The sequence below is a fragment of the Neofelis nebulosa genome, chromosome 14 (assembly GCF_028018385.1).
Source record: "Neofelis nebulosa isolate mNeoNeb1 chromosome 14, mNeoNeb1.pri, whole genome shotgun sequence".
Classification (NCBI taxonomy): domain Eukaryota; kingdom Metazoa; phylum Chordata; class Mammalia; order Carnivora; family Felidae; genus Neofelis; species Neofelis nebulosa.
The window spans coordinates 668,126-682,334 of record NC_080795.1 but is presented as its reverse complement, the minus strand read 5'-3'; the positions used below and the strand labels follow the sequence as shown (position 1 = coordinate 682,334).

The following is a 14,209-nucleotide window of genomic DNA, read 5'->3' as shown; positions in this document are numbered from 1 at the left end:
CTCCTCGTCTCCCGTCTGCTGTGCCCCGCGGTCCCTGCGGCTTGAAGCTCCAGCCGCGACGCCGAGCCTCGACCCCTAGGGCCGACTGGGCCCCGGGAACCCGGGGGAGAAGGGCCAAATTGGGCCCCGGGTTTCCGGAAACGTGCGAAGCCCCCCTCCCCCACCCCCCCCCCCCCCAACTGCGCCCTCCGTGCCGCTCGTGGCGCGGACCGGGGTCCCCAGGGCCGGAGCCGTGTCTGGAGAACGCCCCCAGCACTCTGTCCTCGGTCCCGCAGTCGCCCTCCCCCAGCTTGCGCTCCCTCTGACGACGGGAACCGGCCGGGGACGCGCGCGCCGCAGCCAAGTCCTGGTTTTGATTTCACTGCCGCTCCGAAGAGCAAAGAGGCTCCAAACCCAACAAACAGGAAGGAGAGAAGGAGCCGGAGTGCGGGCAGAGGGAGGGCCATTCCCAGCAGAGGCGCTCGGGCCGGGCCGCGGACGGGGAGGAAGTGGCGCCCCTTCCCCTCCCGCGCGGGCCGGGGCGTGGGGGTGGGGGTGGGGGCAGCGAGAGGACAGCGGCCGGGGGCGGGAGGTGGGGAGGGGGGGGCTCGGGGGCGGCTCCGGGGCCGGGCGGGGTGCTCGGGGCGGGGTCTCCCTGGGCGCCGCCGCCCGCCGCCCCCCTCCCCCTCCCCTTCCCCGCGGCCCCGGGGCGCCCCCGCGGTTCTGGAGCCGGGGCGGGGCGTGCGCGTCAGCTCGAGCTAGAAAAGGCGGCGGGGCCCGGCCCAGCGAGGTGACAGCCGCGCTCGGACACGGAGGCCGGCCCGACGCCGCCATGAGCGCCGCGCTCTTCAGCCTGGACGGCCCGGCGCGCGGCGCGCCCTGGCCCGCGGAGCCCGCGCCCTTTTACGAGCCGGGCCGGGCGGGCAAGCCAGGCCGCGGGAGCGAGCCGGGGAGCCTGGCCGAGCCGGGCGCCGTAGCCCCCGCCATGTACGACGACGAGAGCGCCATCGACTTCAGCGCCTACATCGACTCCATGGCCGCCGTGCCCACCCTAGAGCTGTGCCACGACGAGCTCTTCGCCGACCTCTTCAACAGCAACCACAAGGCGGGCGCGGCGGGCGCCGCCGCGGGAGCCCTGGAGCTGCTGCCCGGCGGCCTCGCGCGCCCGCACGGCCCGGGCACCGCCGCCCCGCGTCCGCTCAAGCGCGAGCCCGACTGGGGCGACGGCGACGCGCCCGGCTCGCTGCTGCCGGCGCAGGTGGCCGCGTGCGCGCAGACGGTGGTGAGCCTGGCGGCCGCGGCGCAGCCCACGCCGCCCACGTCGCCCGAGCCGCCGCGCGGCAGCCCCGGGCCGAGCCCCGCCCCGGGCCCGGCGCGGGAGAAGAGCGCGGGCAAGAGGGGCCCGGACCGCGGCAGCCCGGAGTACCGGCAGCGGCGCGAGCGCAACAACATCGCCGTGCGCAAGAGCCGCGACAAGGCCAAGCGGCGCAACCAGGAGATGCAGCAGAAGCTGGTGGAGCTGTCGGCCGAAAACGAGAAACTGCACCAGCGCGTGGAGCAGCTCACGCGGGACCTGGCCGGCCTCCGGCAGTTCTTCAAGCAGCTGCCCAGCCCGCCCTTCCTGCCGGCCGCCGGGGCCGCCGACTGCCGGTAACGCGCGGCCCCGGGGGAGGGGGCGGGAGAGACTCACCAACGACCGATACCTCAGACCCGACGGGCCCGGGAGCGGAGCGCGCCCCGCCCGGACGCCGCGAGAGCCGCTGGGCGCCGGCCGCAGTGTCTTTGGGACGCGCCCACGGAGGAACCTACGGCCTGGACTGAACCACCACTGAACTTCGAGAGAAGCTATACGTGTTTCTTTCCCCTTAAATTATTTTTATAATGGTAGCTTTTCTACATCTTACTCCTGTCGATGCAGCTAAGGTACATTTGTAAAAAAAAAAAAAAAAAAAAAAAAAAAGGAAACAAACTTTTCAGACAAACCCTTTGTATTGTAGATAAGAGGAAAAGACTGAGCATGCTCACTTTTTTATATTAATTTTTACAGCATTTGTAAGAATAAAGAAGCATTTAAAACCACCCCCGATTCCCGTATTCACAGTGACTCCTGAATGCTGGTGGCCCCAGGACCTCGCTGGGGAAGGGCACGTTCCAGTGCCAGGCGTGCAGCAAGGCACCGGGGAGGCCGCGGGACTCAGGTGTGTGTCCCTGAGGGGGGACCTGAGCTCCCTAGAAGAGGGGATCTGCTTTGCTCTTTGAAACCTGCCAGAGTCTACCTCCAGATGTTTTGTTTGCTTAAGATCGAGGAAGCACGAATAAAGGAACTCGTGCTAGACTAGTAGCTTTCCGGTGGAAGGTGCTCCCAGAGAAGTTCCGGGACTTGGGGAGGAGGCTGGCGGGATGACCGGTCCTGCAGTTGACTTAGGGGCTCCTCTGTAGGCAAGAGCCCCCCGGGGCTAACTTCAGTTGGCTGCTGCAGGGGTGAGGGGTGAGGGGTGGGTGAGGGGAAGGATCCGGCTCTCCGCACAGCATGTCGGAGTCGTCTTTGGCTTCCATGGGACTTTGCTTTCACTTTCCTCAGTCTTAGGTACAGCTTCCAGTAGGTTTTCCGAGTGGGTGTAAACATAAGATAGTTCTGTGGTAGATGCAAAAGACGGTCAAAAAGCTCCTCAAAAGCAGCAGTCCTGCCAGTCGTTGAAATGTTTCAAAGCTTCATCAGGACAAATCAAGCCGTTCACCTTTCCCCCAATTAAAGCGGGTACTCGGCACCCTTTCTTGCTCTGGACTGCTAGGTCTATCTTTATGTAATTTAACCGTGGCCTATCATGATTGTCTTGTTATAAAGGAGGAAACAAAATCTTTATTGTCTAAAGACAATTTATTCATCATTTCGTGTTACTTTAAATCTCTGCCAACAAAGCCAACAATAACCAATCACTCCTCTTGAGTCTGTAATCTCGGCTCTCTGTGCACAGTACCCAGCATGATTAAACAGGCCTATAGGTATAGCGAGAATCACAGCAGGTAACTTATCTATACTTTAGGAGTAACAGTTTTAAACACTTAAAAATTACAAGTGAGCAGAATTTTTTTCTTGCTGTTTTAATACTGCCTAAGATGAAGTACAAAATGAAGGCCTCAAGCTTAGTTAAGTTTTAATGTAACATGTTCCTGAATTTGCAGAAAGGTCGTAAAATATAACTGTAGAAAAAAGCATTTTGAGGTATAGTTTACCAAATTATCTTGCTAACATTTGCCCTAGAAAAATCTAAGTTCCATTTCAAGATCATACAGTACACTCACTCTGCCCGTAGTTAACAAATAACTACCCCAAACCACCACCACCTCCGCTGCATCACAAAGTTCACAGCTCCTGTGGCGACGGGCAGTGTCGGGAAGAGGCTCTTCCTGCAGTCAGGAGCTCAATTTCCTCCAATCCAACGCAGCTAGCCGGGTGGGTGGTTACGGACCGGACAAAACAATTCAACAACCCCACCTCCTTTCCGAGGACACTCTTCACTTCATAACTCTGCAGTGACAGAAGGCATGCTGGTTAAAGCAAATAGAGCTAGCCCTGGACGTCCTGTTCCCAACAACACAGAACACCAAAGAGCAGAGCAGAAGGTCCTTCCCTTAGTCTGTGACCTTCCACTTTTCAAATGGTGAGAACAACAGGGTGAGGAAGAAAAAAAGTGACAGGCTAGATAAAAGCCCTGTTGATTATGGCAAATGAAGGAGCTCCTGTTTTCTGATCTTTGTTAGTGGATGCAACGACAAGGACGTCCCAGCTGGCTGTCCTTGGAGAGGAACTGGGGACTGACATACAAAGGGATGTGCCCCGGTCTCTAGTGGGAAGGCTGGGGGCAGGGCACGCATCATGCTTGCAGCTGTCTTCCACTTCCTTTGGGACACTTCCCCAATCTAGCAACACTTCTGGTCAAAGGATTGCCTGGTACTTTGCCCCAAACTTCCCTCCTTAACAGGATCCCGTTTTTTCTAGAGTAACTCTTCTCAGGCCAAACATACAGAAAGCTTTTTCTTCACACTGTTTGTTTGAGGAGTATCTTACAGGCAGGTTTCATCTCTAGATGAGAACTCAGGGCACTGGACAGCATGGGAACCAGATGACTGTGCTAGGAAGGTGTGGCAGGTTTCAAACCTCAGAACACTTTCTTCCAGGGGTTGGGGGAAGTGGGACTGAAAATAAAGAGCGGCTCAAACTCGCTGGGATGAATCCCATCTCTGGCTTCAGCAGAGACCGAAGCCCTGGAAGGTAACAGGTTCTTTCAGAGGCTCCTTTGCTGCCACTTGCAGAATGCTATCTGAGGTGCATCACCCCTCCTCTGCGCAAGACCCCTTCACACAACTCTACAGTAGCTCAGGTCTGTATGTTTTAGCTCACTCCTTCCATCGTTAATGTGTCTTCGCAAAGGAGATGGAGGCTGGAGGGCTCTGACAACGTGGCAAAAGTAGGCACGTGTCTGTGGCTCCCTGGTGCCCTCCCATCGAAGGTGGGCACCTCACTGCCCTTACCCTGGCTCCTGGGCTGGACTTAGTGACTACTTCTCACGGAAAGTATGGTGGAAAGGACACTGAGTGGCATCCCCAGCTTGGTCGGGAAGGAGCCCAGCTTCTGCCTACATCTCTTGGGATCCAGACACATATCGTGAGAGAAGCTAGACTGTGTGGCCAGAGCCCGAGAAGGTCCCAGGCAAAGGAGCACAGCAGTCAGTTGGGGACTGAAGGGCGTTTTGTGAGTCCAGCCTAGGCTTTGGGGCACCAACTGATGGCCCGCAGAGCTGTCCTGGCAGAGCCCTATCCAAACTGCAGGTCTGTATGCAGAATAAGTATGGAGGCCACCTAAGCTTTGGGGTGGTTGGTTTTGAAGCATGATGTTCAACCTGGGATCAACCTGGGATGTGAACACGGCTCTACCACCAGTCCACAAGATCGTTCTGCTTTCCCATCTTTGAAGTAAGGCATATTGCAACACACCCAGCCTATTCAATGTGATCAGTAGTTTTGGTTTCTTCAGTGCTTAATGGAGGGATGGGGGAGTAAGAGTTGCAGTCAAGACAGGTGAAGAGGGGTCAAAGGGCAGCTCAGTTAGTCAAGTGTCCAACTCTTGATTTCAGCTCAGGTTGTGGCCCCAAGGTCATGGGATTGAGCCCCGCAACAGGCTCTGTGCTGAGTGTGGAGCCTGCTTGAGATTCATTCTCTCTCTCTCTCTCTCTCTCTCTCCCTCCCTCCCTCTCCCGCTTGTGCACTCTCTCCCTCTCTAAAACACAAACACAAACAAAAAAAGACAGATGAAGAGGCGGAACTAAAGTCTCTCACTGGACAACCGTGGCTGAGGCCTTCCTCAGCCCCAGCTCATCTGTGCCATTGATGTCAGGTTCGTGGCCCACTGCCTTGATCATTCGTCAAGGACTTGCTATAAACGAAGAGGGGTCTGATCCTGGAGAGATGGCAGAGAACCAGACAGCCGCAGGACTGTGGGGTGTGGAGGGCCCCCATAGGGCCGTGCAGAGTAAGGGGTCGCCATCCCCGGCTGGGAGGACTGAGGTAGGCCGGCTGGGTACATCTTTGCTGTCTCTCACTACTTGTACATTCGTGCGTGGGGAAGTAGGAGGCCCAGGCACTCCTACACTCACTTAGGTAAAGGTGGAGAATTCTGGCTTGTAAACAAAGTCAGGAACAGATCATTCCTTCTTACCACATCAGATTTGGCAGTAATAGATTATAATAACCAAATCATAGTCAATAATAACTATATCACTGATAAGTGGAAATCAAATGATAATTATGTTTGGGGGGAATTAAGATGGAAAGGTACAGAACAGTCACACTAGCAAATGCAAGTGCACTGTTCATATGAACGGACTGAATGTACATATGTGTAAAATGTGTTTGTTTTTAAAAGGCGCACTACATTTCCCTTCAACTTTTATTTTTCTGAAAGCTAGGAAACAAACTCCAAATTTCGTATCACTATAATGTGACCTTTGACAACTAACATGTACAACAGCAGCCGCTCCATTTCTCACCTCTGTAGCTTGAACACGTCAAAGTTTCGGTATAAAACTTCACACTCCGGTGTCCTAACCAGAAACAGTACATCTGTTCCAGGGAGTGGAGCTATGGTTCTCATGGAAAGACTAATTTGATTCTTTGGATTTTGGCAAATGTGCATTCTCACCCAGAAAATGGACAGAATCCAGACTGCAAAACTCATGCTCATGTCTCCACAGAGGACCTTCTTACACCCATCTTCTATCAGCTCCTTGCAGGTCAGATGTAAAGCCCTGATTATCCACTGTGAATAAAGCTGGGGGAGGGGGAAGGAGCTGACTAAAATGTACCTCCAGGCTTGCAATTTACCCTAATTTTACTGGCGTCAGCTCGGATAACAGAGCACCCAGAAAGGTGACACCCAGGACTGTTGCCACCCTGTGCCCCTCACCCAGTGCAAATGTGCACACGTAGGCACACACAGGTGTGTACACACGCTCAAGCACACCCACAGGCAAACCCACCGGCAAACGCACCCACGCTCAGATACACACACGTTTGCACACACACCCTTGAGCTCTTTATAAGTAGGGTTTTGCCTACAGGTGCCCCGTAGTTGAGAGGTGTGATGTGTAAGAGGTACAAGTCAGCCTCACTCAGAAGGAAATCAAGTGAAGAGACAGTTCTGCCAGGGCCTCCTCCTGATCCCCAGGTCCCTACAGAGAGGTTGGGGAGTCAAGAGCAGTCCGTGGCTGGAGGCTTCCCAGAGGGAGCACCAGGCTGCTCTCTGGAGGAGCCTGTGGGGAACCGGAGGGAGAACAGGCCTGAGCCTGGTAGGGCCCAGCCAGGGCCACCTGAGGAACTGCGGGGCAGGCGCTGGGCCTCTGTGCCCATGTGGGCCTGCGGGGAGCCGTGCACCATCCCAAGTGCTGTTGGTTCTTGTTTGCTGAGGCTGTGGGTTTGGGCTCATTCGCTATGTGTTCTCCTTAAGCAGAAGTTTTCCCAACACTTCCCAACTTTTTGCCCAGATAACCTAGATCTGCCACGTTTAGCACCTGTTTAAAGCCCCCTCCAATCCCATCAGCCTTACCCAGGATCACGCCCTTGTGTCTTCCTCCTCACCCACCCCAGAGACCGAGAGATAAGGTGACGAGGAATCAGTCAGCAGGTACTGCTGTCTTGTCACCCAGAAAGTTCAGGGGGAACAGAAACATACACACAAGGATCCCTGTCACCCTCCCACACTCTGCTAGGTAGTCACTTCTGGGGATAACAATGTACCCAACGAAGACTGTGGCTGCGGGCCCTGCACTCTCGTTTCTTTAGTGGTAAAATGTGGATTCTGCACTACCGAGATGTTGGGGATGTTAAATAAGGCAAAGGTGTAAGAAAAACGTGGTGAGCACAGTTGGTGGCCCGCTGTAGTTACCGACTCACATTTTACTTGGACACAGTCAGGGAGTACTTGCTCATGAGCCCTCCCATCAGTCCCTACACGTGAAGCAGCCCTTGGGATACAGGTTTGGCGTGGGGCTGGAGGTGTCCCCATGCTGCACTAGGGAGCTATGCCCCCGCCGGTGCGCTGTATCCCAGGGAGAGAGCCAGAAACTCTTTTTAGGGCTCCACGGGCAGTTCCGCCCTGAAACCTGGTCGGACCAGTGATCCCCTAGGATCCTATTCGTGGATTTATCCATGTCCCAGTTTAGTCCAAACTTTGAGAGCCATGGTTTTGAGGGAGGAGTGTGAATGGCTGCTCCACCTCCTGTGCTGCCGGCCTCTGCGCCTCAGGAGGCGCTGGCAGCTGCCGGAGGCAGAAGCCCCTCGCACCTCCAGAGGAGCCCCGCATTCTGGCTGCAATCAGAGCTGGAATTTGGCCATGGGATCCCATCAGAAAGTTCTGCAGATGACCAGCCCGCTTTTCGCCACAATCTGCCCAGCTGGCCCAAGTCTGCTACTTGGATGTGGACCCCACCACTGGCCACAGATACCTTTTGTGACCTGGGAACTGTGCCCTGGCACCATTGCAGTGGTCAGTCCCCCGTGCTCTTCTCTGGGGTTCAGGATTCCACGGGCCACTTGTGGTGCTAGCAGATGGTTTTGACCAGACATGTCAAGGACAGACCTTTCCTGTTTATGAGGGCCAAATTTTACAAGGAAGAAACTGTCTCTAGGCCGTAAGTTATGTATGTTTAGGTGGTGGTTTTCTTGAAGGAGCACACCGCTTCACTAAGCCTCACACCACAGCAACTCTCAGGGCAGGCAAAACGGTTCTGAGAAATAACGGTAATGTTGCAGTTACTCAGACTCTGGAATACCCAGCAATTAACAAACACAAGACGTGTGCCTCAGATATTCCCGTTCTATTAACGTAAAACCATGGCAGGCCTCGAAGTGTCAACTGTCTTCCTAAAATCAAAGCCAGGGAGATAGATTCATGGATCTACTGCAAGACTGGTTAGGAAAGAGCCTCAATCCCACAAGGGAAAGGTCTCGTGAACAGACACGGCCCTTGCCAGGAAGAGACCGCGGTGTGGCGTGCCCACGTCTTGGCGTACTCCACACACCGAGGACGCGCACGATTACACTGCGGCACTCCGCTGTAACCGAGAGTGCAGGAGGCGGGGGTCTGCACCTGGGGATGATCCACTGACTCGGGCTGAAGCGCACAGGGCTGGACACCCTGGGGCTGCGTGTCCCTGGACTTACCCCATCTTCGCAGGCGGCGAACCTCAGGAGCGAAGAAATACTGGCCTGGGACAGCTGCAACGACAGCGGGGCGGGCGGGTTAAACCCCAGGGATGGGTGCCAGTGCTCAGCCCCGCGCCCGGGGTTCATGTCGAGTCTTCGTCTCCCCGGTAGCTTCCCTCTCCAAGTCTTAAGTCCAACGTGACTGTAAGTCACAGACATGGGAAGACAGTGTTCCTGAGGGGGAGCCCTTCCCTCCCCTCCCCCAGGGAAGGAAAAACAAAGGCCGCCCTCCCAGCTGGCAGTGCGGCAGAGGGGCTCTGTGACACAGAGTGGGACGCACGCGAGCACCGCCCGCCTCCTACCTTGACCCTCACTGCGCACTGGGGGCGAGAGGGGCAGTCCAGGAACACCTGCAAGTGCCTTCTGAGAAGAGGAGAGATGACCACGCGGGAGCAGTCCCCACAGGAAAAGGCGCCTCTGTTGTTTGGAAACACACAGGGAAGATAGGACTTGGAAAAAGCACAAATCAGAAGAGTCTACTGGTAGACAATTTTTTCTAAACACGAGTGTTTGCTGAGACAGAAAAGGGGATTTACCCTCCGAAACGAAATTCCTGAAATAGGCCAGAAGCAGCTCCAGGCTCAGCCTGTTCTGAGGGACCAGCGTCAGCCTCCCGCTAAGGGCTGCGTAGGTAACTGATGCCCCAAGGGACGGAAGGGACACGGGCAGGGCAGTCTCATTCGAGCTGGGAGAGGGGGGACAGCAAACATCCCACGAAGCCAAGTGGATCGGGAGGCCCTGGGCTCAGCAAGCAGAGGTCAGGGCTTCCCTTCTGCCTCAACAGGACGACCTCCTCCTTGTCACCAGTAGCTATGCTCCTTACTGCCACCAAGTAAGCCTGTGACTCAAACTCTTCTTGTCTCTTAAATATGATCCAGTAATGACTTGTTTATACCTAAGGCCACCGGCCCAGGAGGCATCAAGGAGACAGCTGTCCTTTACTTATTAAGAAGCAGACAAGTAACAATTGGGCCTCCTCCTGTCAGGTGACAAAGTCACCTTGGGAGGCTGGGGAACCGGCTCAGAGAACTACATTGATACCCAACCCCCTGGGGCCCAAGGGAGGGTATGCAGTAATGCTGGTCCAGGGAAGGAATGTCTGTTTACACAGATGTTCACTGGTCTCTGGAAAAGTCTGTACCCCCGCAGAGGACAAGCTGTAGAGTCACCAAGTTTGTCTCATTCATTCACATTGGCCCTGAGTTTTTCTTTTTACTCCTGACCGAAGATAAAGGAGCTGAGTAGAAAACCGGGCTCTTTCCTCTTTGGTGAACTGCAAGGACCAGCAACACGCCCTGCCATGAGGAAGCAAGCTCACCTTGCACCACGGCCTTCTAGCTGCAGTGCCGCTACTTGGCTTCCGGGTGGGAGTCATGCCTGGGCCCTGGCAGGGGAAGCTGGCCCGAGGCAGCGTGGCACTGGGGCCCCAGGACTGGCTGCGGCTGCCCTGGGGTCTTTCAGGACAGCTGCTGCATGCTTACCTGTCTCCTGGGCTCTGCTCCAGTCTCTCGTTGCCACACAGGTCACAGGTGGGCCATGAGAAAGCCGTGCTCTCATCCACACCAACCACAGTGCCTGGGCCCATGTGAAACAAAGATGGAGTCTCAGGGGCAGTGTCCGCCCTCCCAACTTCTCTCTGTCCCTCAGGCCCTACATGCTAGTGTGAGGTTCCTCAGGTTGTTCTCTCCCTTGTGCGTTTATACAAATGTTCCCAAGCTTTTTACAATTTCCATGTACTGCACAAACAAAACTACAACAATAAAAAGTAAGTTGTTTAAAACTTGCCCATATTACTACCTAACCAAGTATTTCCATTCTGCCTCATTGTTTTCAGTTTTTTTCCAGATGTGTACATACTGAAATCATTACAAGCAAGCTGTCGGGGCAGTGTCTCACACTACTTTGTAGGTTGCTGTAGAGCTGTTGCAAGGACTGTCTTATTTGATATTCCATTTAAGTCACGGTTACCTCCATATTGGACATACAGGTCTGAGGCAGTGGAAATCTTTCCACGTAAGGTCCTTATTGTACTGAGATCTCTTTCTCAGGCTAGATTCATGGAAGCAGAATCACTCTGTCAAGAGTATGAGTGTTGGAGATACAGAAACACCCTGTTAGAAGCTGTGTCCCACAAGGAGGTTCACAGCCATTCACACTGTCACCATCCATTCACAGAGTGTTAGCCTCACCTCAGTATTTGCTTCCTTGATAAGTATAATGGAATTCCTGATGTTCATTTCCACTTCTTTGGTAAGGAAAGAGAAGTATTCTTATTGGTTTGTTATCCTCTTATGTGATTTCTTTGGTTTCCTTATTTCTTTTGTAATCCAATATTTGTGATTTATTTATTCAACAAACAAATGTGTATACAATGCTACTTAGTGTGGGATATACATGTAGCATGAAATATATAATGACGAATACTACAATCCCCACTCTTGTGGACTCTCCAGTCTGGTTGAGAAGAGAGATGAACAAATAATGAGAAAAATATGAATATGGGAGAAAACATTCACAAAAACATATCGGATAAAGGACTGTTATCCAAAATATACAAAGAACTCTTACAACTCAACAATAACACAGACAACCCAATTAAAAAATGGGCCTAACACCTTCATAGATACCTCACCAAAGATAATATAAGATGGCAAATAAGTATATGAAAGATGTCAAACATCATATGACCAGGGAAATGCAAATTAAAACAAGGAGAACACAAACACACACACACAAAATTCCAAATAATCCATTTAAAAACGGGCTGAGGACCTGACTAGATATTTTTCCAAAGAAGACATCAAGATGGCCAACAGACACATGAAAAGATGCTCAACATCACTGATTAAAAGGGAAATACAAATCAGAACAACAAGATATCACCTCATACCTGTTGGGATCACTAAACTCCGAAAGACAAGAAATAACAAGTGCTGGCAAGCATGTGGAGAAAGGGGAGCCCTCATGTACTGTTGGTGGGGATGCCAACGGGGGCAGCCACTGTATGGAGGTGGCTCAAAAACAGTATGGAGGTTCCTCAAAAAATTGAAAATAAAAATACCATATAATCCAGTAATTCCCCTATTGGGTATTTAACCAAAGAATACAAAAACACTAATTGGAAGATATATACACTCTGATGCTTATAGCAGCATTATTTACAATAACCAATTTATGGAAGCAGTCCAAGTGTCCCTCTATGGATGAATGGATAAAAACAGATGTGATACACATACACACACACAGGGGAATATTATTCAATCATAAACAAGAATGAGATCTTGCCATGTGCAATAAAAAGGATGGACCTAGAGGGTATTATGCTAAGTGAAATAAGTCAGTCAGAGAAAGAGAAATACCATATGATTTTGCTTATATGTAGAATCTAAAAACCGAAACAACCAACCAAACAAACACAAAGTAGAAACAAACCCATAAATACAGAGAACAAAGTGGTAGTTGCCAGCGGAGAGAGGGGTGGGGGATGGGCAAAATGGGTGAAGTGTTACAGGCTTCCAGTCATGGAATAAATGTTATGAGGATACGATAATAGAGCTGTATGGTGACAGATGGTAGCTACCCTTGCAGTGAGCACAGCACAATGGATAACGTTGTCAAATCACGATGTTGTACACTTGAAACTCCTGTAACACTGTGAGTCAACTATAATAAGTAAAACAAAACAAAATACCCAACAATGAGATAATACTATGCACCTATTAGAAGGGCCAAAATCCAGAACACTGACCCCACCGTATTCTGGTAAGGATATGGAACAGTAGGAACTCGCAGTCATGGTCGGTGGGCATGCAAAATGGTACAGCTACTTCGGAACACAGTTTTGGCAATTTCTTATAAAACCAAACATAGTCTTACCATATGACCCAGCAATTGTGCTTGGTGGTATTCATCCAAAGGAGTTGGAAATTTATGTCCACACAAATACCTGTATACAGATGTTTACAGCAGCTTTCTTCTTTTTTTTTTTTTTTAAGTTTTTATTTATTTATTTTGAGAGAGAGGGAGAGAGAATCCTAAGCAGGCTCCGCAATGTCAGCACAGAGCCCTATGCGGGGCTTGAACTCACGAACCATGAGATCATGACCCGAACCGAAACCAAGAGTTGGACACTTAACCAACTGAGCCACCCAGGCGCCCCAGCAGCTTTATTCTTAATTGCCACAACTTGGAAGCAACCAAGATGTCCTTCAGCAGGTGAATGGATAAACTGTGGTACATCCAGACAATGGGATATTATTCAGCACTAAAAAGAAATGAGCTATAATACCATGAAAACATACATGGAAACTGAATTCATATTGCTTAGTGAAAGAAGCCAGTTTGAAAAAGCCATATACTGCATGATTCTAACTATACAACATTCTGGAAAAAGCAAAACTACACAGACAGTAAAAAGATCAACGGCTGCCATGTGTTAAAGGGGAGGGAGGGTGAATAGGTGGAGCAGAGGATTTTTATGTCAGTGAAACTACTCAGTCGATACTGTGATAATGGATACATGTTGTACATTTGTCTGAACCCATGGAAGTACAATACCAAGAAGGAACTCTAATGTCAACTCTGGACTTTGGGTGATTATGATGTGACAATGTAGGCTCATCAACTGCGACAAATTTATCACCCTGGTGGGGGATGTTGATAATGGGGGAGGCAGTGCATGTGCAGGGGCAGGAGGTATGGGGAATCTCTGTCACTTCTGCTCAACTGTGCTGTAAACCTAAAACTGCTCTAAAAATAGTCTATTAAGGGGGTGCCTGGCTGGCTCAGTATGACTCTTGCTCTCAGGGTGGTGAGTTCAAGCCGCACATTGGGCACAGAGCCTACTTAAAATAAATAAACAAATATATAGTACATTCATAAATAAATAAAAATAGTCTATTAAATATTATCATGAAATAAATACTAAATTGAGAAATGGAAAAGACCCTTGGAGGTAGAGAAGAGAAGCTCTCTAGCTAGCTTGAGGTCAGGGAAGGTTTCCCAAAAGAAGAGACACGAGGTGTGGTTGTAGGTGGGTGACAGGTGCTGGTGGGGCTGGAGGCCAAACAGGCATGAAGGAAAGGCAAATGATATGGCTGAGAGGTTGGGAACCCAAGTCACTCAGGGTCTTGCTAGGGATGTTAGACTTGGAAGGCATGAGAAGTCAGTGAGGAATTTTAAACAGGAGATTGAGATGCTCTAATTGTCTTGAAATGTGAAGCATTATAGATATCATCTAGATACATTAGCAAACCATAGACCATTCTTGTTGAAAAGTGGTGAGATTAGACATTTGAAAAGGTGTGACCTAAGTTTCCAGAAAAATAGAAGAATCATCCCTCCTAGTCCTGGAGCAAAGACTTTCATTCTCCACTAGAACAAGCATTAGGAGAAACGTATCTGTAGGGGATAAAACAATTGTGACAACTAAGTAGGCTTGATTTATTAAAATGCATTCATGCAAGCCTAC

The 14,209-nt window shown here is 51.4% G+C and overlaps 2 protein-coding genes across 7 annotated transcripts in view; one reads left to right on the top strand and one right to left on the bottom strand.

Moving 5' to 3' along the window:
• The first annotated feature begins 680 nt into the window (after positions 1-680).
• Positions 681-1,770, top strand: CEBPD (CCAAT enhancer binding protein delta). Its single transcript, XM_058698535.1, has one exon. It carries the CDS (start codon positions 812-814, stop codon positions 1,631-1,633), a length of 822 nt encoding a protein of 273 aa, XP_058554518.1. The 5' UTR covers positions 681-811; the 3' UTR covers positions 1,634-1,770.
• A 1,068-nt stretch (positions 1,771-2,838) lies between these two features.
• SPIDR (scaffold protein involved in DNA repair) overlaps positions 2,839-14,209 on the bottom strand; it is a 504,687-nt gene continuing 493,316 nt past the window's right edge. For all 6 annotated transcript variants that reach the window (XM_058698529.1, XM_058698531.1, XM_058698530.1 and 3 more), the window contains 4 exons: positions 10,221-10,314; positions 9,042-9,156; positions 8,698-8,751; positions 2,839-3,508 (listed from right to left, as the gene is read on the bottom strand). In XM_058698529.1, coding sequence (XP_058554512.1) covers positions 3,344-3,508; positions 8,698-8,751; positions 9,042-9,156; positions 10,221-10,314 — 428 coding nt within the window. In that variant the 3' untranslated portion in view covers positions 2,839-3,343. The remainder of the gene's footprint in view (positions 3,509-8,697; positions 8,752-9,041; positions 9,157-10,220; positions 10,315-14,209) is intronic.